At 32.0% G+C, this 26,320-nt stretch overlaps 2 protein-coding genes across 11 annotated transcripts; one reads left to right on the top strand and one right to left on the bottom strand.

Annotated features, from left to right (window-relative positions):
* The first annotated feature begins 3,842 nt into the window (after nt 1-3,842).
* LOC126914191 (ER membrane protein complex subunit 1) lies at nt 3,843-9,830 on the top strand. 4 transcript variants are annotated; one of them, XM_050717798.1, is made up of 16 exons: nt 3,843-4,055; nt 4,197-4,312; nt 4,626-4,809; nt 5,011-5,064; nt 5,515-5,670; nt 5,774-6,110; nt 6,201-6,504; nt 6,999-7,019; nt 7,513-7,685; nt 7,788-7,949; nt 8,020-8,304; nt 8,363-8,558; nt 8,652-8,849; nt 8,943-9,068; nt 9,182-9,409; nt 9,544-9,830. In XM_050717798.1, exons 1-16 carry the CDS (start codon nt 3,913-3,915, stop codon nt 9,702-9,704), a joined length of 2,844 nt encoding a protein of 947 aa, XP_050573755.1. In that variant the 5' UTR covers nt 3,843-3,912; the 3' UTR covers nt 9,705-9,830. The 4 variants fall into 4 exon arrangements, with proteins under 4 accessions (XP_050573755.1, XP_050573756.1, XP_050573757.1 ...); XM_050717799.1 differs by lacking the exon at nt 6,999-7,019; XM_050717800.1 differs by lacking the exon at nt 5,011-5,064 and having other exon boundaries at nt 3,844-4,055.
* Nucleotides 9,831-10,652: 822 nt separating this feature from the next.
* Nucleotides 10,653-25,867, bottom strand: LOC126914187 (uncharacterized). 7 transcript variants are annotated; one of them, XM_050717780.1, is made up of 14 exons: nt 25,725-25,867; nt 25,483-25,670; nt 24,753-24,868; nt 24,515-24,648; nt 24,317-24,428; nt 24,014-24,217; nt 23,827-23,930; nt 23,598-23,730; nt 22,732-23,338; nt 22,303-22,645; nt 22,073-22,211; nt 21,462-21,711; nt 21,239-21,286; nt 10,653-15,794 (listed from the first exon to the last, which is right to left on the bottom strand). In XM_050717780.1, exons 1-14 carry the CDS (start codon nt 25,865-25,867, stop codon nt 13,177-13,179), a joined length of 5,139 nt encoding a protein of 1,712 aa, XP_050573737.1. In that variant the 3' UTR covers nt 10,653-13,176. The 7 variants fall into 7 exon arrangements, with proteins under 7 accessions (XP_050573737.1, XP_050573738.1, XP_050573740.1 ...); XM_050717781.1 differs by having other exon boundaries at nt 21,239-21,283; XM_050717783.1 differs by having other exon boundaries at nt 22,082-22,211.
* Between the last annotated feature and the right edge of the window lie 453 nt (nt 25,868-26,320).

Genomic DNA, 26,320 nt, shown 5'->3' with positions numbered 1-26,320 from the left:
TTATTATATTATAATAAGTTGTTTAAACAACAGTTGTTGGAACATTATAATTCAATACTTCCATGTACATAGATTAAATTGAACATTAAGCGTTCTATTCATTCGTATTAAACCAGAATTAGTCTGAAATATTAGTCTTACGTTATTTAATTCCACATTTCTAAATCGTCCAAAATTTCAGCGCAAAGCTCTTCGAGATAAGTTACAAGATGGAAAATTAAGTTTATGCGAATACAGATAATATGACGATATAGCAGCAACGATGAAATAATGTATTCGCAACAATGGTTACAATAACGATTCGCAACTGTCATTAAAATCTGTGAAAGCAGCCAGTGAAGTACCCGGTAAGGGTAAGCGAATGAGTAAATAAAACCGGTTTTACGGTTAAGAGATTAGTCGTCGGATTTTGGCACGATCACTGTGATTACGCGTCTTATAATATTTTAGTACAGGCGATTAAAGGATTGGCTTCACGACTGATTCGAGATTTTCTTCTCGCTGTTCCTTCGAAATCTTCTACAAAGAAAACAATTTTTCTTTCCATTGCACGATCTTTCATCGACGATCGATATAATTTTTCGAAATTTTATTTCAATGATATTATAATAATAATTTTATAAATATTTATAAATACACGTATAATAAAAAAATTGTGTAATTGCAATAATATTGTAATTGTCACAAGTTGATAGATAGCAAAATAATATCTCTGCTTCATACAAAAGTATTATATTATTCGAATTGAAAGTTATTTCTTTCGTAGGAAAATATGAAAACTCAAGAATTATTATCTAATTAAAGTTATCTGAAGTTATCTCGATCGATTAAATATTATCAAGTGACAAAAGCAGAATTAAAATACCGATAACGAGGTTCTAAAGAATGAAATATCTTCCATTCTTAACATTCAGCTGACAATCAAATATTCGACTGATACCAGTTTCTTATGATTAAAAATCATAAGCGATATTCATTTCTTTTTCATTTTTCTTCCTTTTTTTTTATTTCAGATTTGTCTTAATTCTTGGTATCTTAAATGAAATTAACTTAATGTTACTGATACTATTCCTGCAAACAAAACGCCCTTTATTTTATGCATATTCCCTTACTCTCCTCTTTACTTTATTTGCTCCTTATTTTTTTAACATATTTAGCCTGATTTCTTCATATATGGGACACTCACATAGTACATAGGCGGTGCCTGTTTTCTATTTCCCGTGTATCGTACATCTGACATGGCAGCTTTTCCTCCCTCTATTTTGTGCCTTATCCCAATTTCTGTCGTTACTGTCCATCCTCGTTCTCCTGGAAATCTTAGCCGCCCCATTGTCCGTTTGACTGATAAAGCAACGTCGATCTTCAGGTAGTCAGCTTTTCCTAATGTTTTGATCTATTTAATATTTCTATATGTTTCGCCATAGGTAGATTTTGATCTTCTATTTCTGTCTTCTCCGATCAGATTCTACTGTACGAAGGCGAATATCTAAAACTAAGTTGCTTCCTTCGAAAGATGTCCTAGGACACGTTTATCGCAAAACATCGCGCGATAATTTACAAGGGGTAAGTTTCGCCTTCTTAAATCATAGCAACAGGGCCATGGGTTCGCCTCGTTAAGGAATAAGAGTTCGGGTGAAAGTGTTTGAATGTAAGAAGAGGTTCGTGATGATGAGTGGCGCAGGAAGAGCAGAAGCGCAGAAGAATAGGTAGCCAAGAATGCGAAGTAGGGTGATTTTGTCGGGCCCTCTAAGCGGTGGGATTAAGTGCTACGTAAATTCTTCCGGCGCGGCGCCAGCCTGTTCTTCCTCTCTGTTCCTGCGGATAAAGAATCGCCGCTTGGTTAAACACAGGCCAAGGAAAAGTGAAAGTTTTTCGAGAGGTCGAAAGAGGTTGAGTTATATTCCAATATCAATTCTAACGATACACGTAATTTAGAAGTAACAGTACGATAATAACACAGTTTATACATCAGTTTTGTAAGCGAAATGGTATATCCAGATGAATAGATTGGAAGTGTAATAATTAAAATGTTATATTTTATTAGGAGTAAGGAAAAATTGTAAATAATGAAATTAATGGATTAAACTGTTAACTTTAGTTATAAAAATGTAATGTTTATTAGTCCACGCATTAGCGCGATTTACGGAATATGTTTGTCAATTTTATCGAGCGATCAAGTTATCTAAGCGAATGAATAATAATTTGAGCAATAAATTTTTAATTAGCCAGTAACGAATTTTATGATTTTCTCTCGATGTTTGAGAAATTCTATTTATTTTATTTTTAAATATTTGTTAAAGCATTATATAGGTACATATATGTAATATGAAAGGTACATCCTTAAATAATTTGTAAATTTACAATTTACGAAAAACTTAAACAAGTTAAATTGCTAAAATTAATGTTATTTTAATATGCTGGTATGATTTTCTTTTTATTATAAAAGTTGTTTCAAATGTTGCAAATTTCTGAAATGTAATATAACGTCATCTGTCGGTACACGTTACATTTATGAAAATAATTTCCTCATTTCTTTGTACATACATACAATTATAGTCTTTAATTATATTTCGAAATTCTATTATGTGTGTGAAGACAATTGTTCATAAATTATGAATAACAATAAATTGATTTAATGTAGAATAATAAATCTTGGATATACCAATTATTATCTGCAGATATGTTCATACGTAAGTAAACTACATTATCGATATAAGTTAAATTAATATAAAATCATAAAATTGTAATTTGCTGTATGTTGTGTTTCCTAAATGGTATTTAAGAGAATATCTAATGACTTCATAAATTGGATTTATACTTTGAACCATCAAAAGAAAATAATTTCTATGCTGTTTAAAAATATTGATGCGAATTGTAAATTTTTACAAATATAACAATTATATTTGAAAAAAATAACTATATATAATTTTATTTTTTTTTAATTATCATGAACGTTGTTAGCCGGGAGAAAAAATAGTATAAATATTATATATTAGCATTATACCATTGCTATTTCTTATAACGAAATTTTAAACCAGTAATATATGCTGAAAATTTTACTAACAATTAAATTTTTGTGAATATAAATTATTGTATTACTATATATAGTTTTTATTTTACTTTGCAAATATGAAAGTTATTATAAGTAAACATATTAAATAATAATACTTATAGAAGTGTAAAAAATTTAGAGAATACTTGTTTCAAGGTAATAATTATAGGGAATGTGTCTAATTATTGTAATTTTACTTTAAACTATTTAAATATAAAGATTTTCATCCATCGCTAAAAATAATTTCAAATAGCACCGTATATTCCCGCCAATCTGAATAGACCATTGATATGGTCTAGTATGTATATATATTATGTCTCAACTACTGAAATTTACTCCATCGATAATGAAGAAATTGATATACAGATTAATAGAAACAGAATAAAAAAGCATTTGTAATGTATGAAATATAAATACATATTTGCCTATTCCAAAGATTTTTAAAAAATTGTGTTATCTGTTCTATTACATTGTTTATTAATACCAAATATATTAACTAATTAAAATTTTTAAAATATCTGTAAATATTTCTTATCATATTTAAAATTGCAATATATGTAACTGCTAATAATTTGCATAAATATTATTGTTTATCGACGATAATTGTAAGATAATTTTATATATTACAAAATAGATTTCTATGAATTATATATTCGACCGTTGGTTTTTTAAATATCCCCTATTTTTTCTTCTCTTTATGTACTACAAAATAGAAATCATTATAAAAATAATTAAAAAATACGTAGTTTTTATGTGAGGTGACCATCGTTCGCTTACACTACCAATGGTTATACATCAGGTGTGGAAGAGATTTGTGTAAGCGGATGGATTAATACGTTGATACGTTCACACTTATCGTCATGGCTCCGTTCGTATGGAGTTTTAGAGGGAACATCAACCGGTTTTTAATCGATGTTCAGATATTACAATATCTTATCATACTGGTTGGACTATTTAATTTGTCTCTGTGTCTGTACGAAGATCAAGTTGGAAAATTTGACTGGTAAATTATTTGGAATCCTTGAACAAACGTTGCTTACAATGCTGAATCTCTTAAATAATGCAGTAGCATGTTACCGTGATTTGACAGTGTATCAGTTGTGTCGAATCATTCTCAATGAACCATTTGCCGTTGTGCTTGCAGGAAACAGAATTATGTCGGCAAAATTAAATTCGCCAGTTTTGATACTGTCTCGACCGCAAAAAAGATTATTGTTGCTACTGAAGAAAATGTTATTGCTGCGCTAAATCTAAAGTCAGGTGGGCTATAAACATTGACGTAAAGCCGTTTCGATTAGATATGCGAAACTTTTTCATTTGTTTAATTTTACATATACGTGTGAATATAAATTTATCATATTTAATTGAAATCTTTGAAATTAGCTGAAAAGATCAAAAAGTATGTAACATTTGTCTTTGTGCTATTTTTACAATTTATCGTTTTAAATTTAGTATTTTATTACAATTTTATTAAACATTCCATCGCAATGTGATTATATGATATCATACGTATATGTAAACTATAAAAGTATAAATTATAAAAAAGATAAGAAGACATAATCTTTTGGTTTAGGACAAATACTATGGAGACGTGTATTAGAAAAAGGATACGCAGGTCGGATTCGAGCATTGGGTGGAATTGCAGATGGAGATCTTGTTTCTGTAAGTGGAGGTGTACCGGCTATTGTTCGTGCATGGGATTTGGCTACTGGACATTTACTTCATGAATGGCCAATTGCTGAACAAAACCACGATAGGTTTGTTAATATTATATATTTGAATTAAACATACTTCTATTTGCATTATAGATAATTAACTGTTTTCAAAGATAATTTGAATGTTGAAAGAAAATTTTTATATTATTTAATATTAATGTTATAGATTTATTAACAAGATTTGTTTTCATGAAACAGTTATAATATACAAAATAAAATGTAATTATCATTATTGGTTTTCAGACGTTTCTCACCATTTATATCCTTTTCTACACTGGGATTGTACAGTGCTAACAGGTTTCTTTATCCTTATTTAATGCACAATCAATAATATCTTTTTACATACTACATGATTATATCTCACAGTAATACGTTATTACACTTGATGTTACTTTTACGTTATTACGTATTTACCAGATAGTTCCAGTGTAAAGAAATCTGTAAAGGATTTTGTAAAACGTAATACAATAGAACAAAACAATGAAAGATTTTTTACTTTGAAACAAGATGAATTCACTAAGCAACTAATATGAACTGCTTGAGATCTTTTCAAGTTTCATATATTAAAATATATCTTGTTTTGTACTCAGAAATATTTCATTTCCTAATTATGATCAATTTCTATTAAATAATTTGTTTCTAAACATGAAAGTATACAATAATTTTACAAATGTTATATTTCAGCAGCACATAATATTTTACTTTACATATACTGATGTTACTAATAAAATTATTTTTTTCATACAGAATTAAAGATGTGAAATGGCATATAAAAGATGGAACATTACACCATATTTTACCAATTTATAATAGTGGCGTAGAAGTAACATCCTATGACAGTAAAACAGGAGATAAATTGAAAACAAGAAGGGTCTCAGCACCATTTATAACTCAAGAAACAGAGTAAGAAATTACTTTATAAAGTAGAAATATGTTATGTTAGTAAAACGCTCGGTATATTTAAAATTCCTACGTAATAAAATTTTTATAATTTTTTGTCTTTTAGATGTGTTTTAGCAGCTCCATATTTAGCTTGCTTAAAAGGAGACAGTTCATTAGCTATATTGCTTTTGGTACATTTATTTGATACACATTCTCAACCACAATCAGTTACAATAAATACCATATTTGGTGCTGGTGCACAAGGTCCATATCATTTAGAATCAGTGTTAGGCGAAGAACCTGTTGTATCAATTAGCGCAGATAATAACCAACGGAAACGTATTCTTCTTGTTGGAGAGGTACCTGTTCCTATCCAAAGGGATATAGCGGAAGATTCTATGCTTTATATTGTTTCAGTTGATAATGAAAAAGTGCTTTTAGAAACAACTTATAAAAATGGAGTAAGTATTTTAAAATTTAACTGTATTAAAAAAGATTTTTTAAGTATTAATTAACAAAAATACTGAAAACTTCTATTGATATAATTTTAGGTAACAGAAATTGTTGCTTCAGAACTTTTAACATCAAAACCTATGTCAAATTTATCTATCGTTGTAACACATAATTCATTACTCTCACCAACAATTATGGCTTCTGTTTGTCCTCGACAAACAAAAGGTGTAACTTGCCGTCATTTATTAGCTTCAGAAGATCACAGTGTTGCGCTGCTACAGCATAATAAATTAGTGTGGGCTAGGGAAGAAGCACTTGCTAGTATTGTAGCAGTGGAGATTATAGAACTACCTATGTCAGATAGAGATCAAGAAATAGAAACAGAATTTGATCAGAAAGAGAGTAAGTATAAACCATAATATATGCTTGTCATATTTGTTAAGGCACAGCAAACGTTATGATAAAATAAATTAAATATTTTTGTATAAGATCATTAAACGAGATATTAAAAAATAATACTATAAAGATTGATAATTATAATATTAAAGATTCATATTGAGATTTGCAATAGGTGTCTATCTGTTATAAATAATTTAATTGCAACATTTCTTATATTTGACATAAATATTTTGATATTTGTAAGATGTAAAGCATTTTTTAATGCAAGTAAGTAGTACTTGTATAAAAGTAATATTCTGATTAAAAATATTTGTATTATTATGTCTTCATTTCTATATTATTACTTAGAAAGTATTAAACAGCTTAATGTTACAGTTTAATTGTAACACGCACAACAATAAATAAATCACATTATATATTCTCAACTTATATCTTAATAAGAAAGATATTAGTTATGTTGTATTAATTACATTTCTTTTGTGAATGGCTGCTGGCAGGTATTGATGTAGACAGTTCATGTAAGTAGTGGAGCAGCAAAGGCTGGTTTGAAAATTACTTTATTCCTGCTGTTTATTAGTCTTATAGGCACGTTAATTTTCTTTAGAAGCTCAAGAAAATATAAACGAATTAAATGCAGACTAGTAAATATTTTTATCTTTGCTATTTAAGAAAGTTCCTACAATGTTATTCTTTGCATGATAATATAAAGTATATTAATATAAACTTTTTTAATACAACAATATGTTTAAATTTGCCTTACAAATAGAATATTGAAGCACTATGCATGAGTGATAAAAGAAGATAATAATAATTATTATACTTGTAAATTTAATTGTGCTTTACTGTAATTTTTTTATTAACATATATTATTAATATTGTAGTTGTTTGTTAGGTTTGCAGTTAAGAAGTTTGTTGTTCCTTTGGTTTTTATGATAAATATGTTATAAAAAAATAATTTATAATATTAATATTATACATATGACATATTTTATAATTTTATGTTATATCTAGGGGATGTATTGAGCATGATGTTTAGAAGAGTCAGTTCTCAACTTAAACAAGCAAGAACATTCTTCCAATCCATATTAAGTCTCACACCTCAACAGTCCAATCAACGTACTGATTTAGTACGAGATAAATTTGGTTTACATAAAATGATTGTCCTTGTTACATCAACGGGAAAAGTATGAAAATAAATATACTTACATTGATTAATTAACATATATTATATACATTTAGTTCAAATCATACATTTAGTGTTAATCCTTGATTTTATATATTTATAGTTATATGGTATTGAAACTAGAAAAGGTGAAATTATTTGGCAACTTAGGGTACGAGGTATTCGAGGTTTTAATAAAAGATCTGATGCAATAATTTTATACGTACAACGTGGTAGCAGACATTTTCCATATCCGCCGCAATGTGCATTATTGGCAGAGGATAAAGTATGTATTGTATACATTAAAACATTAATTCAATATAAATAAATCTCTTATTTGATTTTAAATATTTTAGCAAACGGGAGAAGGAATTGTATATACTTTTAATCCGATTACTGGTCAACCATTAGATGGTTTAATAAAATTAGGATATAGAATAAAGCAATCTATGTTACTTCATGTAACGACGGATGATTTTCTGCGAGGCATACTTATTTTTGACACACGAGATAAAGCTCACGTATATCCTGAAGGTGCAACTGCAATTGCTGCATCACTCGCTAAAAATACATATATATTTACTGCTGATCAAACAACTGGAATATTGTCTGGATATTCTTTATCATATAGTACAGCTCAAGTATGTATAAGCTTATTTAGCAAACTTTCTAAATATTCATCTTAATTTCATCCTTTAGGAACTCATTTCTCATAAAGTATGGGAATTACTGCTGTCACCAAAAAACCAAAGAATAACACACGTCGTATCGAAAAATCCAATTGAACGTGTTCATTCCCAGGGTAGGGTTCTAAGTGATAGATCAGTTCTATATAAGTATATTAATCCTAACTTGGTTGCAATTGTAACTGAGGGTGTTGGACGCACTCATAAAGGTACGTTTATTATGCTGCTGTATAAAAATATCGTAATTATTAAAATTCCGTATCATATATATAACTAATTTAAAAATAATTCACGACTTACAGATACGCTTAATTTGTATTTATTGGATGTGGTATCTGGAGCAATGATATTTTCTATTATGCACAAGAGAGTTCGTGGCCCAGTCCATGTTGTGCATTCAGAAAATTGGATAGTGTACAGTTATTTTAACGAAAAGAGTCGTAGAACAGAAATTGCTAGTTTAGAATTATACGAAGGAAAAATACAGAGTAATACCACAGGTATTGTTCACGCCATTTTTTATTATAATTATGTTGATTCATATCCTTGTTCTTGTTTGTATTAAATATTATAAATTCAATATCTTATTCTAGTGTTTTCATCGTTAGCTACAACTAAGTTGCCAATTGTAGAAAGACAAGCTTTTATTTTCCCAGCAGCAATAGAATCTATGCGGGAAACTATTACAGAGAAAGGTATCACGAGCAAACACATCATAGGTATGTATATGAATTGTATGACTAATACTTTATAATTAGTACTATGGTACTGTACTAATAATTTATAAATAGGAAAACGTAATTGTTCATAAATTACTTTTTATACGTATTAGTGGCCCTAGCTAATGGCGGAGTATTGGAATTACCGTGGATGATGGTAGATCCACGGCGGCCTATCAATCCCGAAGTACGCGAAGAAGGTGTCATACCATATATGCCAGAAATACCTATTCATATGGATGCAATAATTAATTATAACCAAAGCGTCTTTAGGGTTTCCGGCATTCATACTAGTCCTAGTGGCCTTGAAAGTACTTGCTTAGTTTTTGTACACGGTCTTGGTAAGTACTTTAAGATACAATTTTGTTTTACCGTAACTTTATTAATCACTGAGGGACTAATACATTTAACCCACTAGTAATGTATTACAATTAGAAAATTACAAGTAATTATGCACGTAATACGATGTTCACAGACTTGTTCTACACACGTGTGGCACCGTCTAAAACATTTGACGTTTTGAAAGAAGATTTTGATTATTATCTTATCGTGATAGTATTGGCAGCGCTTTTAATTTCGTCGTACATCACAAAGAAACTAGCATCCCAGAAAGCGCAAAAGCAAGCATGGAAATGATGTTTGATTTTTTTAGAGAATCAATACATTACATTCTTAAATATTTGTTCACTAAAAGCAAGACGTTTTGCTAATAATAATTTGTAAAAAAAATACTGTTTTATAAAAAACCAATGTTACTGCAAAGTGAATGTTAACAATTTATTATCTTACCTAAAGTATCAGAATATATACATATATATATACATATATATATATATATGTATTATTTATCCTTTTATTAGTACAGGACGCACACAATAGATAACATATTTCTGAACATTTTAAAGTGTGCTAATCATCGTATGACAACAGTGGACCAGAATCACTAATTATTAGATTATTAAAGTAACTGACAACATGCTCAAAATATAGTTATTTTTCGTTAAAAAAATACAAATATAGAGTTACACATTTCTTTAATATACGTACACCTATATTAAGTAAATTAATTTTAATAGAAAATTAAGATAAAAATACCAAGAATATTTTAAATTATTAATTTATTTTGTCATATTTAATATTCCAATACCGGAAAAACTAACATTTTCGAATACATATTTAGAAATAACATTTGCAAGACATATTATGTCATTTTAAATTTGCATATTAAATTAAACAGTTTCCCTATCACCCAAAAATTACAAATTCGTCAAGTTTAAAACTCATAATATATGTATATATGTTATTCTAAGGACTATATTTTATAGTTCTTTCTTGCAAGAATCGAAATATTATCATGTAAGCATGTAATGAGAAATGTACATAAATGTGTACTTATACAGTCTTGTATACACAATAATTATACAAAACATCTTTACGATATTGTCTGGTTTACTTCCCTTTTCCTTTCTCTTTGTTTGTGACTACAACATGGAAAAAAATTTCGATGCATTTTCTTAATTAACATTACGATAACGTAATGTGTCCTTAAACGTTACGATAACGATAACAAACGGAGGAAAAGAATGGTAGAAGAAAACATTAAATATATTTGCTATACTGAAACAATTACTTTTCCAATTTTACCATTATGGCGAGTAATACTATGTTATTAATATTTACAATAATAGTTACTTTATCACTCCCCCTCTCCCTTACTCGCTTCCTCGCTCATCCACTCGCACAATCAGTTTTAAGCTACAATCGTCGTAGATTTAAGATGTATCAATTATTTAGATTTAATATAAATCAACGCATCGAGTTACGGCACTCATTATCAGGATTGTGTTTAAATTGCGGCTGCAATCGTAGCTCATTTACTAAGAAGGTAACTATAAATTCTATCTTCTATTTGAAACCTATTTGAAATAACTTTGATCTCGGCACATACTGATCATTCCTGCCACAATGCCCAAAATCGTTGTTTCCGTAGCAGCGACATGTATACTGATAATAATAATAATACGTTTGCAACGTGACCGATTTTTCGAACGCATTGTATTTTTTACAGCGACTACGCAAAGAATGAGATGATCGTTGAGCAGATATTTTTACACCATTGTCGATACAGCCATGATGATCGCATTAACAGTGCGTTTTGCGAACATCATTTTTTCAAATATCCTCAAATGCGCGTTTCCCTAAGCATTTTCACTCGTACACCTATATATCAAACACTTATTGTTATGACATATCGGAATAGTTACTTATCAGACTTCGAGAGCCTGCATCTTTTTACTTGTAGATTTGAATCAAGAAAAGTCATAGAATCTTCGTCATTGTGCAAAAATGATCGATTATTGCATAATCCGAAATAGAAAGAAAAAAAAAGAAGGCAATAGTATACCAGTGTTTAAAGGATATTATAGAAAGATCATTTTTTATATAATTACCCACCGATCCTCTTCGTTTTAATGTAGCCTTTACTAATCTCTAAAATCATTCTCTACATGTATCGTACGATGCGATCATTTTTTAATATATCGCAACTTGCCTAGGATCTTATTAACACATTCAATGCGGCACACAAAATCGAAGGGGATCTTTAGTGGTGGAAATCAATTTTTCTACAACATGTATTCATTTATTCAGGTGCCATCCGCAAAAATATAAGAAATTCCCATGGCGCGTACGTTCACGTCCTACGCATGGAATGTGTTAATATTATGTATACATACGTACGTGTATTACGTGTATACATACGTACATAAAAACTGTTACCAGCAAAAGATTTCTTCAATTCGTAGTTACTATGTTGATCGTATGTTCAATTCAGTAAATTTTACGCTGCACGTGCACCTATCAAGTTTAATGTAGTATATGTTATGTATATAATTGTCAAATGTATACATATCATCGCGATGTCAATTTACTTGGTAACGCGTGTCTGGAGAAAAGGAAGGGGATGGGCACACGCGCGCGTTAATGAAACAAATTCAAAAATATTTTCTCCATTCGTATTCCATTACATGTTCGGTGTTCGTTTTCTTTATACCATTACTTATGATGTATTGCATACAACGTAATTCGGTATTTCTCTCTCGTAAGATTGGCTTTTCGTAAAAGTAGCATATAGATTAGAAGATACATAACATAAACGATCAACAGAAAGTTAACTAAAAACGCGTATCATTTGACCACATTTTGACATTGTACTTCTATTCTACGAAATATTGCATCGTTTCTATGATCTGACAGATCATAATAATAATAATAGTAGCGGTAGCAGCAGAAGTAGTGTAGTAATATAGTAGTAATAGTAGGACTAGGAGTAGTGTAGTAGGAGTAGGAGTGTTGGTAGTAGTAGTAGTACTAGTACTAGCAGTAGCAGAAAGCTATTCAAGCATAGTGAAAACACTTAGCTACAAAAATAGATACATCAGCTTTCTTTATTCGACTCCTTTCTCCTTTCCCCCCATTGTCTTACCTTTTAGTTTACTCTTATTCGTTTCTTTTTTTATGGTATTCCATTTTTTTCACAGAATTCAAGAGTTTGATTAAAATTATATATATATTAATTATATATATCGATTAAAAAGATATATATTAGCAACATTGATCCAGCGTATGATTTTAATCGAAAGGTAAATATATAGGAGATTGTTCTTTAAAGCAAAGATTCTCCAAATAGAGCGAGAACCATAACAGAATATATTTTTTTGAATCGTTACAAAGATGGAACGAAATTTTGTTGCTTAATTTTTCGATCGCTAACTACAGCTACGTACGATATTATATACAAATCACATAGGGTTTTATACATGTACAATAAAAGGGAAAAAAGGAGAAGAAGCAAAAGGGAAAATGAGAGGAAAGGAAAGTTGATCGCATGTGATAACAGAGAGTGTCAGTATCACAAAATGTAAATCGATGCAAATATCGATAAAATACATCGCTTTGTAAAATTTACTCTCTCCATGCTTCGCACTTCGCTTGACAATAAATGAAAAAATGTAACCGTCGAGTCTCTACGCGGATCGATGTCAATATAATGTCCTTTCGAAAGGTGCGATAGACCCACGCTAATTTCTATTCACGTTATTTTCGAGTCTCAAGTGAAAGGGTTGCTTCTCCTCTTTAACGAACCGAATCGTTTTTCAGGTTCTCTTATTACTTCGAACGGCGCGATTTTCGTATTCCTAATCTGTCTTTCCTCGTTCTCGTCGCTCGGAAAATCTTCAAAGCTCATGTTACTGAAACCAGCAGCTGTGCTAACGACAGAACATTTTTTCGCTCTTGGTGTTTTTTTACCGTAACAAGTAGATTTACTTTTGTGAGTTAGCTTCGACGATGACAGTACATCGCTAATATCGCTATGAATCTCACTGATCAAATGATATTTCGACTTCTCCGATTTATTAGATTTTTCTCTTTTATGTCTTGGCATATCGTGATGATCGTCATCGGTGACAACCAACGGTTCCGGTGACATGGGTGAAACAACGTCCGATGAAACATCTGGTTTCGATACGCTGTTCATCGTTTGAACAGTGATTCGAGCAGTATGATGAACCGATTTAATCGTATATGTTTCTTGTAAGGTAGATGTTGTTCGATCAGCGATCGGCGGTTGTGCTTTATCTAATAGCATCGCGTCCAAGTTTTCGCCAACGAAACCCGGCTCCTGCGGCTGCGACTGGCGCAGTTGCGTCGATGACGATGACGATGACGATAATTGAACAAATGGCATGCGAGTCTCCGATCTCTTTTTTTCTTCATTTAATTGTAAAGACGCGAATTCGTCGAACGGAATGGAACCAAAAAGATCTTTCGAAGCATCCAAAAACGTATGCGAATAATCGCTATCCGCAGAGACATCGGTAAATTTAGAGTTCAATACTGTTTTTGTAGTCGATGATGCTGCCGCTGCAGCAGTAGTAATAGCTTGTTTCAAATGACAAACGTTCGGCGAAGATTGCTGGGCTTGAATGGGATGGACAGACACTTGAGTGTAATCATCATACTGTTCTTCTTGATTCGCAAACGTCATTTTTGCCGATTGTTTCGGCGTTTGCTCCGTAACGTTTCGCAAACTGTTAAAATCAAATGAATTTATTACAAAATTGCTCGGACTAAATGGCGATGAACCAAATAAATCTTTCTCTTTATTTTCTCCTTTTTCTTCTTCCGCTTCTTTCTCTTTTTCTTCGATTATCGCTACTCTCGCTTTATCTTCTCCTTCGTCTTCTTCTCGGTCTCCTGCTCCTCCCGCTTTAATCTCATCATCTTGATCCATTTCCTTTATTTGATTCTGCATCGTGTTCCTTTTCCGTTCGGAGTCTCGGCGAACGATCGAGATCGCCTTGGTAACCGGAGATCGTTGCGTTTCTCCGGATAACAAGTCGATATTCGCGAATCCCTCTGTTTTCGTGACATTTGCACACTTCCAGGATGAATTGCACCTTCCTGTAGAAAGCAACTTGTTTTCTATATCCGTCACCGTCTCGGAAGAAGCCGTCGCGTCAAACATAGCGGGAGCTACGTTTTTAAATTGATTACTCTCTTGAAAATCGTTACCTTTCTTCGAATAGCTGGACGACTTTGGAAACGGAGCTAACGCGAAAACGTCTTTGTCCAATTTCCATAATACGTCGCTCAGAAGTTTCGTCTTCTCGATTCTCTTTGACGAACCGATGTCGTTGAACGACTGATAATTTGACCCATACCGATCGTCCATGACGAATGGATCGCCATAAGAGTAATCGAGTTTCGGTTCCGGATCAAGTTCGTCGTCGAGTAAAAGAGGCTTCTCTCCATATTGATGCCCGACAACTGGATCCGTATTTACCGGACTGATCGACGATCGCTCTTCTCGATAATACTTCTTCGGCTTTTTCGTTCTGTAATCTTGTTCACTCGTAGTAACAACATTTCTTTCCGAATGATGAAGAGAACCACAAACTCTATATATACCTTCCGAAGTTGCTTCATTCATCCCCTCGTATTTTTCATCGTTTTCATTAGTTCTTTTTTCGTTGTCGTTGTCGTTATTGTTATCATCTATGTCATCGTTATCCTTATCGTCGTCTTCCTCTTCCTCTTCTTCCTCCTCCTCCTCCTCTTCCTCTTCCTCCTCCTCTTCTTCCTCTTCTTCTTCGTCTTCGTCCTTTTCAGCTACCCTTTCCTCTTCTTCTTCTTTTTCCCTTCTTTTATTTCTTCCGTCTGTCTCTTCCTTTTTCATCCTCTCTCCCTCCTCATCCACCTCCTCTCCTTCCTCCTGTATTTCTCCTTTGTTACTTCCGTTTCGAATATTATTATGCTTTCTGTACCCATCAGCGCCGATACCGTTCAATTTAATGGCGCTGTTACAAATACTTTGATTACGCCAGTTGTTACCGAGCGTCTTCGAATTACCAGCCGAGCCTGTCGAATCAGCCACGACTTTGTTCACATTCTGCGTTTTCCTCTTCCTACGTATCACATTCTTCACCCTTTTTCTCTTCTGTTGAATTCGCTCTTGCGACAAATCTTTGTCGCTATCGCTCGATACGTCTCCAGCGTTGAACGTTAACTTTTCGTATTTAGACCGATCTTCCAGAGGGACCCGAACAAATGGCGGAGAAATAGGAGGATTGTTTCCTGTCATCCTATGGTCCAGTTCGGGGCGCTCGAATCCCGGGTTCCATTGTTTCGGTGGTATTCTTGGTCTACCGTTTAATTGCGACTTGCCTGAAAAACAGAATGTGTCCATAACTTGTGTTATCGTATCTTTTCTAATTCTAACAACTTTCGTCGCGACTCGACAACATATCGATTCATACATTTCCGTATTGTAATGATGTCAGTCTGGCGAAAGGAACGAATAAAGAAAAAGAAAAGGAAAGAAAAGAAGAGAGAAGAAAAGAGAAAAAAAAGAAGAAAAAACGATAGCAGCAAGATAATTGATATTTCTTACCAATAGGGTCATGTACATAATCGGCATTCATAGTTTCTTTTGCTAAAATCGTCCCGTCACCAACGTTTCTGTTTAAAACAGCAGAAACTAACTTGTACTTACCTACGTATACATATATGCGCAAATATGTTAGAAACCATTTAACGTAATACCAATACATTCTAATTGTATCGTTATTTCGATTCATATATGTTATCAACCTCTTAATATATCATTCATAATGATGAAAGATAAACGGAAACGTCGCGCTTTGCGATCCTATTGCTTCTTAAATTACATGTTCGATATATATATATATATATATATATATATTTGCTATTGCCTTTCGCATAAAACAATTTCATCCATCTTACTACGAAGAAAACGATCAAATATTTCAAGTGATTTGTAGATATAATAAAGAGTCGTATTAGGCCTATTCTGTCTCTGATTAGGTCTGTTACAGTCGGTGCACTGTACTTCTAAAACGCTTAAACGTACGTTACGTACTCCTTACACGACACCAGATATACTATAAATTAAGCGTTAGTATTTATTTTCTTCGTTCCTTTTCTTTCATCCGCTCTCTTCCTCCTCCCCTCCTTCCTCTCTCCTGATCATCCTCCTTTTTCTCCTTTTTTCTCGGTACCAGCCCCGCTTTTATTTTGCAACCGCCCCCCATTTTTCTATTTTAAACAACGTTAATCACTACCATCACCGTGTTACTTCATACCGTCACCATATGGTCTGGAACAGTCCTAATCAGATTCAGGGGGTTAAGGATAATATGTAAGAAAACGCAGTAATGATCTTTGTGTCAAGGTAACATGATTCGATGATATATTATCGCATGTGTCTAGCATAAAAGCGATCAACCCAATACTAGCAGCGGTACTGCGATCAGTTATGTTATCATTTTTCTATATGTAGAATGAGATAGAGCTGCTCCACGGACAAAGAATTGCTGCGTTTTACATTCGAAAAAAACAATAGTCCATACACTATATGGTAATTTACATGTTTATTGCTGTAACATTATCTTAATACAGCGAATACGAGATGTCCAAGATTGTCAGCCTCCTATGGTGCTCTCGAGTTACGTGCTCGTCATTTGGCATTCGTGATTAAAATGCATGTAAACGCATAGTGCGATTCGTTATATCGCGTATTGAATGGATGGATGGATCAAAGCAAATGTATCGGAACAATAACAAATTGAATCATACCGCGTGTCATCATTATCATCACAAACAATCTAAAACTTAGATCTTATACACAAATCTTAAACGGAAGACACAGAGACACAATGGAAGGCAAACGACACGGGACAAATTCTTCGTTTTTAATGCCTCTTTACGAATAGTACATTACCGTATGTGAACGTATAAACTGATAAATCAGTGAAAATTAATTATATATGCCTCCCAAACTCATTAGGGTGTTCCAGACAGTGAGAAATAAAATACAAATATGTACGACGAAAAACGACAATTACGAAAGAATGTTAGGAAAAAAAGGGAAAAAACCTATCGAGAAGAGTCTTTATTGGCTTTGAATGGTAATGACGTGGCAATAAAATATCACGTTAAAGAAACATTTCGATCGGCTATATACTGCTATTCTATTTACATCTTAATATAATCTGCAGTTCGTGAAGACAAAAATCAGCGAAATACTTGCTCGGAGTCACATACGTGCTTATCAAACGATACGATCAGACATTTTAGCTATACAAATAAAGAAAAAATACTTGATGCTTCTCCATTAACATTAGTTAAAAACGAAAAGCAAGACGCAACTACCTACAAGATTTATGGTAGAACTACCATATAAATATTCAAAATACCGATGTATACGCGGAAATACAGATATGTACTACGTGTTTCCACAAATTATAATGAAAATAAGGAGAGATGTAAGCAAGAAGTAAGTAAGTGGGGAAAAACAGAGGATTGAAGACAAGAGAGAAAACAGATAGCGTGAGAAAAAAAGAAGGATAAGTACGAGAATAAAATTTACAGGAGGAAAGGAATGTTACACAGACAAAAATGGAGAGAAATGTATCAAAGAAATGTATAACGGAAAACATGAAACAAAGTGAAATTCAGTATGTGAATACTTAGTGTGGAGTTGTTAATCGATTGTTATATTCTTATACGTAGCTGTATATACAGGAAAGCAATCTAATAAATATACTTTACGGTAGAACTCCGTTTATATGAACAGCCGATTATATCACAAAATTTTAATCACATAATGCCTAATTACATAAAATTTTACCAAATAAATCTACTTATCTGAACGTAAATTCCTATTATGTAAATGAAAAAAATATATACAACGAGAAACATCAGAGAACTTCTGTTATCAGAATTGCTTTTCCTATGTTTATACGACAAATTCACTCATAAACCAAGTTCTACGGCATATAAATATATATATAGGACATATATATATAGATAGATAGATAGGAAAGGAAAGAAATAAAAAAAAAAAAAAAAAAGGAAGAAAATCGAAAAAAGAGAAAAAGAAGAAGAGAAAGGATTCCCTCGCCTCTTTTCGCTTACTGTTAACTCACCACGTTGGTTGACAGTTTCCTAATACTTCCTAATTTTTTCATTTTTCCGATTTGTTTATGCTTTAAAACCAAAATACTATTAATAGTAATAATACGTGTCCAATAAAAGATGAATGAGATGTATGAATGAAAAAAAAATCGATATCTACCCGTGAATTCATGTAAAGTCATTCACTGCACTCTTAACTTCACGTAACCCCTTCTAAATTGTACACTATGCGGATCGAAGTTTGTTAAACTAGTAGATAGATAATATTACACACACTGTGTTTTTCAATACCATATAAATTTGTCTTTTGACATCGTGAAACATGTGTCTCTTGATGTGGTGCACGCTTGCGTGTATATGTATACATGGCTATGTATACACATATTTATAGCGTTATAAATCTCACATTCGTTATTTAGTCTTGCGAAACTGTTATTTTAACAGAAAAGTTAATTGTGTCTATGCATGTATACCTGTAATACGCTAATTAAAATTACAGTTTACTTAAAGATTACAATGCATCGCATTACTTGTCTATAACGTGTACAATTCGTTAAAAGGGATAATATGTAACAACGAATGGATATTGTAATATACATTTACTCTCCGTCTCAATTCCGTATTTAACCTATGTATATTTCTATTTGGAATCTCTCAAATTTATGATTCGAGTTATATGTATGAATAAACATTGAAATTTGTTTCGGATAGATATATACATATGTACATAAATACGTACATAGTTGTGTAACTTCATGGCATAAAAATCAAATTAAGGTATATTGTAACACATATTGTACGAACAATTGAAAACCGAGTATCGTGAAATTGTTTCTAACGTGAAATATTTTATTACGGACAGTACTATCGCCACCATTTATTAAATCCTTATATTCGTAATCCTTTTACTTATCTACAGATATACAACCACGAGAAACACCATTCGATACACTTTAAGTGTATTGCTTAATAAACATATGAATAATACAATAATACATCAGATGGCGGCAACGATCGCGATTAGCACCTTACAAATTTTCCCCTTCGAATGCACACAACGAAAAAGTGAGCTCGACATCAACGTATCAAGTATGTAATATTATCCCTTTCCGATTATCTTTAAAACCCTTCATTAAATATAGCAACATCGGAATTCTCTCTGTGTCTCGCAAACATCAAAATCAAATTTTTCATCTCGTATATAACAATAACCATCATCGATACTTATCAACAGCGATCTTTACAATTTTTACACACGTTTCTCGTGTAATGTATCAGTTTTTCTTCCTTTAACGATTCATCCTTGCCTATACAATAATATTATATATTCTACCACCCCTCTCCCTACTTTTCCTCGCGTCACCGTACGTGATAGAACAGACATTTGTCAAAACTTATTCCTCTATCTTTGGTAATTCGAACAATTATTAAAAACACATCTTACAAAAGACACCAATATCGTACAAATTAGAACGTGAATTTTATGTAATCTTTATCTTGGTAATTCGCTAAGTTAGTACGAAATGATGGTAACTTTTATAACGATTATTCATTTATTGTTAGCAATTATAGTTCAGCTTAAAGCGGACTAACTGTTAACTCTACGAACAATCCTATCTATGGGTCGAGAATCCTAACACAAACCCTTGTCGAATATTTTCCAATAACTTGTTTTGCTTTTAATATTCTCTTTTCCTGCTTTATCTTTCCTCGTTTCTTTTGTTCTAGAATCGATCATCGTTTCGGATCACTATCCTATTCCTGTATATTGCAAGGAATTTGTACACATCATTGTTCTATTGTTCTATCATGTGCGTCATGACCCAGCTGAAACTAATTTTGTTCTGTACCCGACATTACATACATAGCATAATCATGTACATATATATATGATTTCAGAGTGTTAACGACAAAACAGAATAAAGAAATTTCTTGTTTTCTGTTATAGTTGTGTATACTTTATTCTTGCTTTAATAAAATCAAATCTCTTTCTATATCGTCACAAGTAATACTTAATCGTTTCTTGAATAGAGAAACTGTAGTGCAACTCTATAAGAATAATCATGCCCAATTGCATTGCTGCGATCGTCTTCAATGTATGTACACCGAGAATAAGTTATTTTATATTATCCTTTTGCTTTAGATCTTCAAGCATACAGATCAAGAAAGATGGTAAGTTCGTACACATTGTTTTCCCATGTGCATATTATCTTCTAATAAATTTGTAAGTAGTTAGTAGATAGGTTTAAAACGCGTCTATCTAGGAACATAATTTTTGATAGAGATTCGTCTTTGCAACGTTTGTTCCTCGACGTATCGATATATCATTTTATAAATTACATTATTCGTATCACATTAGACAGCGGCTTTGACTTAAGCTAGTCTTGCTGTCTTTGACAAAAATCTACATTTAAAAAGTTGTACATAAATGTAAGGAAGAATTATACAGCCCTGAGTATACTATTTAATTACGACTTGGTGGAACGTGATTTAAAGAGTGAGAGAAGGGGGGTGGAAGAAGAGAGAAAGAAAAGGAAGATTACGAAATATCGATTATGCTTAATACGCTTACGTACATTACGTATCGTTTGTAAAACTCTGCTGTATACAGACTCATAAAGGAGAAAAAGGCAAATGGAATAAGAATGTATACGAAGCAGTCTATGCATTACCTCCAGCAAGTGCGGCAGTCTTTGATCCAATTTTGTTCTTCTTCCCTGCTAAAAAATACGTCAATATGTTACAACTATTTTAAACGAACAGCAAAAAAGCATTATAGTATAAAGATGTCAATTTTTTTAGTACAGAGATGTTAATTTATGTTACAACTAATAGTGATGATTTTGCAAAAAACAGATTCTATTAAAGATAAATATAATTATAACGCGTACTTACTTGGCAAACTAAAAGGTGCAGATTCAAATGGATCTTCCGGTAATTCTGCATACGTCATAACGAGGCTTTCGCGACTTTTTACACCAGCGATGCTTGCATTACTGCCCCTTCTAATTTTATCAAACTCAGCACCAAAAATATGATCTTCCGTTAATTGGTTGAAAGGTTGTACGTCTTCAAACGGATTCCAAGCTGCTACATCCGCACTTAAAGATCTTCCTTCAGTAGCAGTTACGCTTGAAAGTTCGCCCTAATTAGAAACATTATCAATGTTTAGTGATTTCAAATATATCAAAATATTTATTGACACTGTATACCCTGTATGTTTTTAAGATGGGTGCTATACAGAAAATAAAAACAATAAATTATATAATTCAAACTATTTAAAATCATTTAATGAACTTAAATAGTAACGAATTCGTGATCCAAAAATGTTTAAATATATTATTAATATAATACATATAATGTAATGTAATAAACATTTTTTCAGCATATAGTAATAAGAATGGTGATAATGGCAACAATACTGATATAATTAAAATTAAATAATAGATACCAAATGAACATTAAAGAAAATTATCAAGACAAATCAGTGCAGTTTATGTACTTACAATACGTACATGCGAAGCACTAGATCCTAAGCAAGGTCTTACACCACTTAGAACTTCAGGAGTGTTAGCATCTTCTGAACGTGATTTCACTGAAGCTTCGTACGGTGCTAGAAATTGTGTTGTTTCGCTTGCAAATGCTCTATAGTACAAACAACAAATAAGTGTTTTGTAAATTTTGCAAACGTTTCGATATAAATTAGTTTTATGGAACAAAAAAAATATATACTTACTTATTAAAAGCACTTGTATCGCTAACATTTCTTCTATGACGTACCGAGGAGAGTGTCGGACTATCGGGCGGAGAGGTACTTGAACTTATATTTTGACTTAAACTTTCAGTCTTATTGACTGGTTTCGGTAAAGTTGGTACCATTACAGGAGTAGCTTTATTAGGCCCCGTTGGAGTATTTAGTTTCGATGTTAACGAATTAACAGGTGTAAATTTTGGAGGTGGACAACTAGCAGAAACATTTGCCTTAGACAGAATTTTAGAAGGTTTAGGAGCGACAGGTGGTGGTATTTTTGCGGGTGGTGGCATAGCTCTGTTATCATCTTTAAACGGATCTGGATAACCTATACAAATATAATAAAGTAAATAAGATACAATCTAATCTAATGAAGAAAAATTTAGAGAAATCTTTGCATATAAATCTTCTTACCAGACGGTGGAAATAGCGCCTCTAGATTTTCTTCATTCACGTTTGTTGCCACTGGTGAATCAAAGTAATATGAACCTACGGTATCTTGAACACTTACAGGAGATCGTCTAATCGTAGAGCATTGTGACTGACTCTGTTGTGATTTTTGGATTTGCGACTGATGTCCAAAGGGAACGTTTTGATTAGTCGTAGTAGAACAAACTTGAGGCGAAACTTGAGTGAGGGTTGGCACTTGATGAGCAGATGGTTGAGTGTTCACTGGTAATGGCTGAACAGTTGCTTGCATATTTTGTCCTAAGTAAGGTTGTGACGCGTTTAACGAAGCAAGTTGTTGACCCATTTGAACATACGAAATCGTATTTCCTACAGAACTTTGCGACTGAGGCTGAGTTCCTTGACCAGATATTTGACTCACGATCTGACCGCTTAGACTTATCGGACCTGTGCTCACAGCCTGTCCTTTTGGTCGTTGTCTTGGTGTAACTGACGTACCCTCAACAGTAGTTACTGGAGTCGGTTTTGGTGTCTTCACTAATGATGATCTTTTCATATTTTCAGATTCCATAGGCGGACAAGGTAATGATTCCAAAACTGGTGTTTGAACTTTCTAAAAGAATAAAAGTATTTCATTACAAAATGTAATATGCACGATACGTCCATGATATGTTTAAACATAAATCTGCATTTTGCATTATATTTATAACATATTATACGAAAAATATAACAATTTCAAATTGAGTTTAATAATAAATAATATAATAATATAAAATACATAATATAAATAATATATAAGATAAATATATAAAATAAATAATATAATAAAATATTCAAATATTTAATAAATAAGTACGTGCGCATTTACATACATGTAAGTTCTGTACTGGACACTCTTTTCCCTGAATTTGGAATGCAATCACAGACACTTGATAAATATCGGGACGATTATCAGGATCTGGCTCGAGCATATAACGTATCAAACAATGAAGGCCTCTACTATATCTGTATGATGTAAAATAATTGTAATAGTTTTATTATGTAAGACGATCAAAAATAAAATGTATGAAAAAAGAAAATATGAATGTATAAAACACAAACCTTGAATGATTTGGTATCGTAAAATTTCCCGATTGAATAGCAAGTGTGCTTTCCCCGAATGGTAATGTAAAGAAACAAAGTTTGTACAACAAACACCCCAATGCCTAAGGATTTATGAAATATTATTTGTTTATTGCTTCTTTCCGCGAATAAATTGTTTAAATTGGAAATTCTTAATTTATTCTACCCATATATCTGCTTTCGTTGTAACAGGTTTTCCACAATACATATCAACCATTTCAGGTGCTCTGTAACTGAGAGTCGTGTATTTTTTAATTTCTTCTTCGACTATCGCCGCTCCCTGTATACTGGGATTTAAAATTTTTGCTGTTGCAGAACCAAAGTCACATAATACATAATGGCCAGTATCAGAATATAGTATATTTTCAATCTGAAAAATATTTTAAACAAATATTTAAAAAAGGATATTATAAAACTGCTACTGAATTATCGGCATAGCTGACAGATATAGCATGTGATAGACACAAACCTTTAAATCTCTATGTATTATCGGTGTCTGACAATGATGCAGTCGAGATACAGCTTCACAAACATCACAAAATATTTGCAGAACTTCAGACTCGCTAAATCCAGTCTGTAACCTGTAAATAATTTAGTCAGTAAGTACTTGCGAATTTTCTTCTATATCTTATGTGATTGTTCAGACTTATTTAACACATTTTTTAACCTATTGTTCATCATTTGTAAAACTTGAGATTTGCAGTAAGGCATTAAAAGTAAAAGTTCATGTACTCCTCCACCTATGTGAGTGATACTGCTATCCAAATATCCTATAATATTTTTATGACCATTCAAGTTACTCTGAAAATAAAAATACAAATGTAGCTTTACAGGTAGAAGCTAGATTCAATTCCTTTCGTGTGAAAGAAAATTTTATTTCAGTTGAAAAAGCATGTAAAACTTACTGCAATTTGTATCTCCCTTTTACATACATTGAGATCATGTTCGTTATTAACATACATGCGTTTAAGTGCATAACGTCCACTCGAAGATTTTACCAGGAATACAATGGCAAATCCTCCTGCAATGATATTATTACAGTATATAATTATGTAGTCATGATAGATTGCAGATATCAAATATTAATAGATGTTAAAATTGTAAAAATATATAACCTAAGCCGGACTATTGCTACAATATGATGTAAAATTCAATTGAATTTCTTATGACTAACTGGTTGTGCTTATCTACTCACAATCTCCTCTACATATCTAAAGATATCATATTTTTATTCAAGTATACACTTGATTAACTTTTATACAAATTAAAGGATCTGGTACAATAAAGTTTTCAAAGAAAACATATAAACATATAAAACAAGTTTTTAAATTCACACTCACGTAATGTAAATATCATCAATAGATTCTCTATGTATATATAAATTAATATAAATGTAATGTAGAAGTCAAGTGTTCCAACTAAAATAGTTGGAATATCAAACAGTATATATACATTATTACTAATTATTCTTAGTTTAATACGGTTAATATTCGACGTTCATGTTCGATATCACATAATGAACTATACTGTTGTTTTCTATAAACGAGTTGTATATGGGAAGCATAAGATGATCGAACAGACGAATGAAATAGTGGAAAGGGGTGATGAGTATTCAAGGTTGATAATAAGACGCACCTTCGGCTAGAATGTCTTCGACAGTGACAGTGTAACGTCCCACCACAAAAACTTTTCCTATGTAACTGTTAGGCTCCTTCGACGTGTTTTCGATTTTTGAAAACAGCTTCTTCATATTGGCACACGTCGTCGGCCCCTTCAATGTTGAACTGAGTTGACATAAGGCCTCCTTTACTAAATTTTTTAATCTACAATATGGCGAGTTTGACTTTCTAAATCAATAATATTTATCGTATTCGTACCTTTCAACTTTTAAGTTACGATCAGTTTCGTAATAATTTAACAGCAATGAACTTAACGAAAGGAAATCGTTCCAGTCATGATAACAGTTAACGTATTTTACCCAGCCGACATATTCAGGCCGTAGAAACTGCGCATGCACCATTTTACACAACCTATATCGTAAACATATGTGCACGACTTCCGGTCGAATGTCAAAATTTTCTAATACTTTTATTGTTTATGTCAAATCGACATTTATTCGTATACATTTCTACGTACATTATTTGTTGTGCAGTGATATTTTAAGAACTGTCTTAAATGAAAAATTCCGATCAACTCCGGTTAACCTAACATTTAAGTTTTAATGTGTTTCAAATTGTGATCGAAATCGTTAAACTTAATCAGCATCATCATGGCTTCAAAATACGTATGTACTTACTTACATATTGAGGCAGTTGAAAGAAAAGCAGCACGAATAGTCGAACAACACGTCTTGAAAACTACATCGATACATTTATTTACGTATATAAATATAAATACACGCAGTTTAAAGTCTTAACACGTATCTATGTTTTTTAGTACATTTCAAATTTTATCTTTTGTAATTTGCTTAGAA

The sequence above is a fragment of the Bombus affinis genome, chromosome 3, assembly GCF_024516045.1.
Source record: "Bombus affinis isolate iyBomAffi1 chromosome 3, iyBomAffi1.2, whole genome shotgun sequence".
In the NCBI taxonomy this organism is placed as follows: Eukaryota; Metazoa; Arthropoda; class Insecta; order Hymenoptera; family Apidae; genus Bombus; species Bombus affinis.
This window is presented reverse-complemented; position numbering and strand designations above follow the sequence as displayed.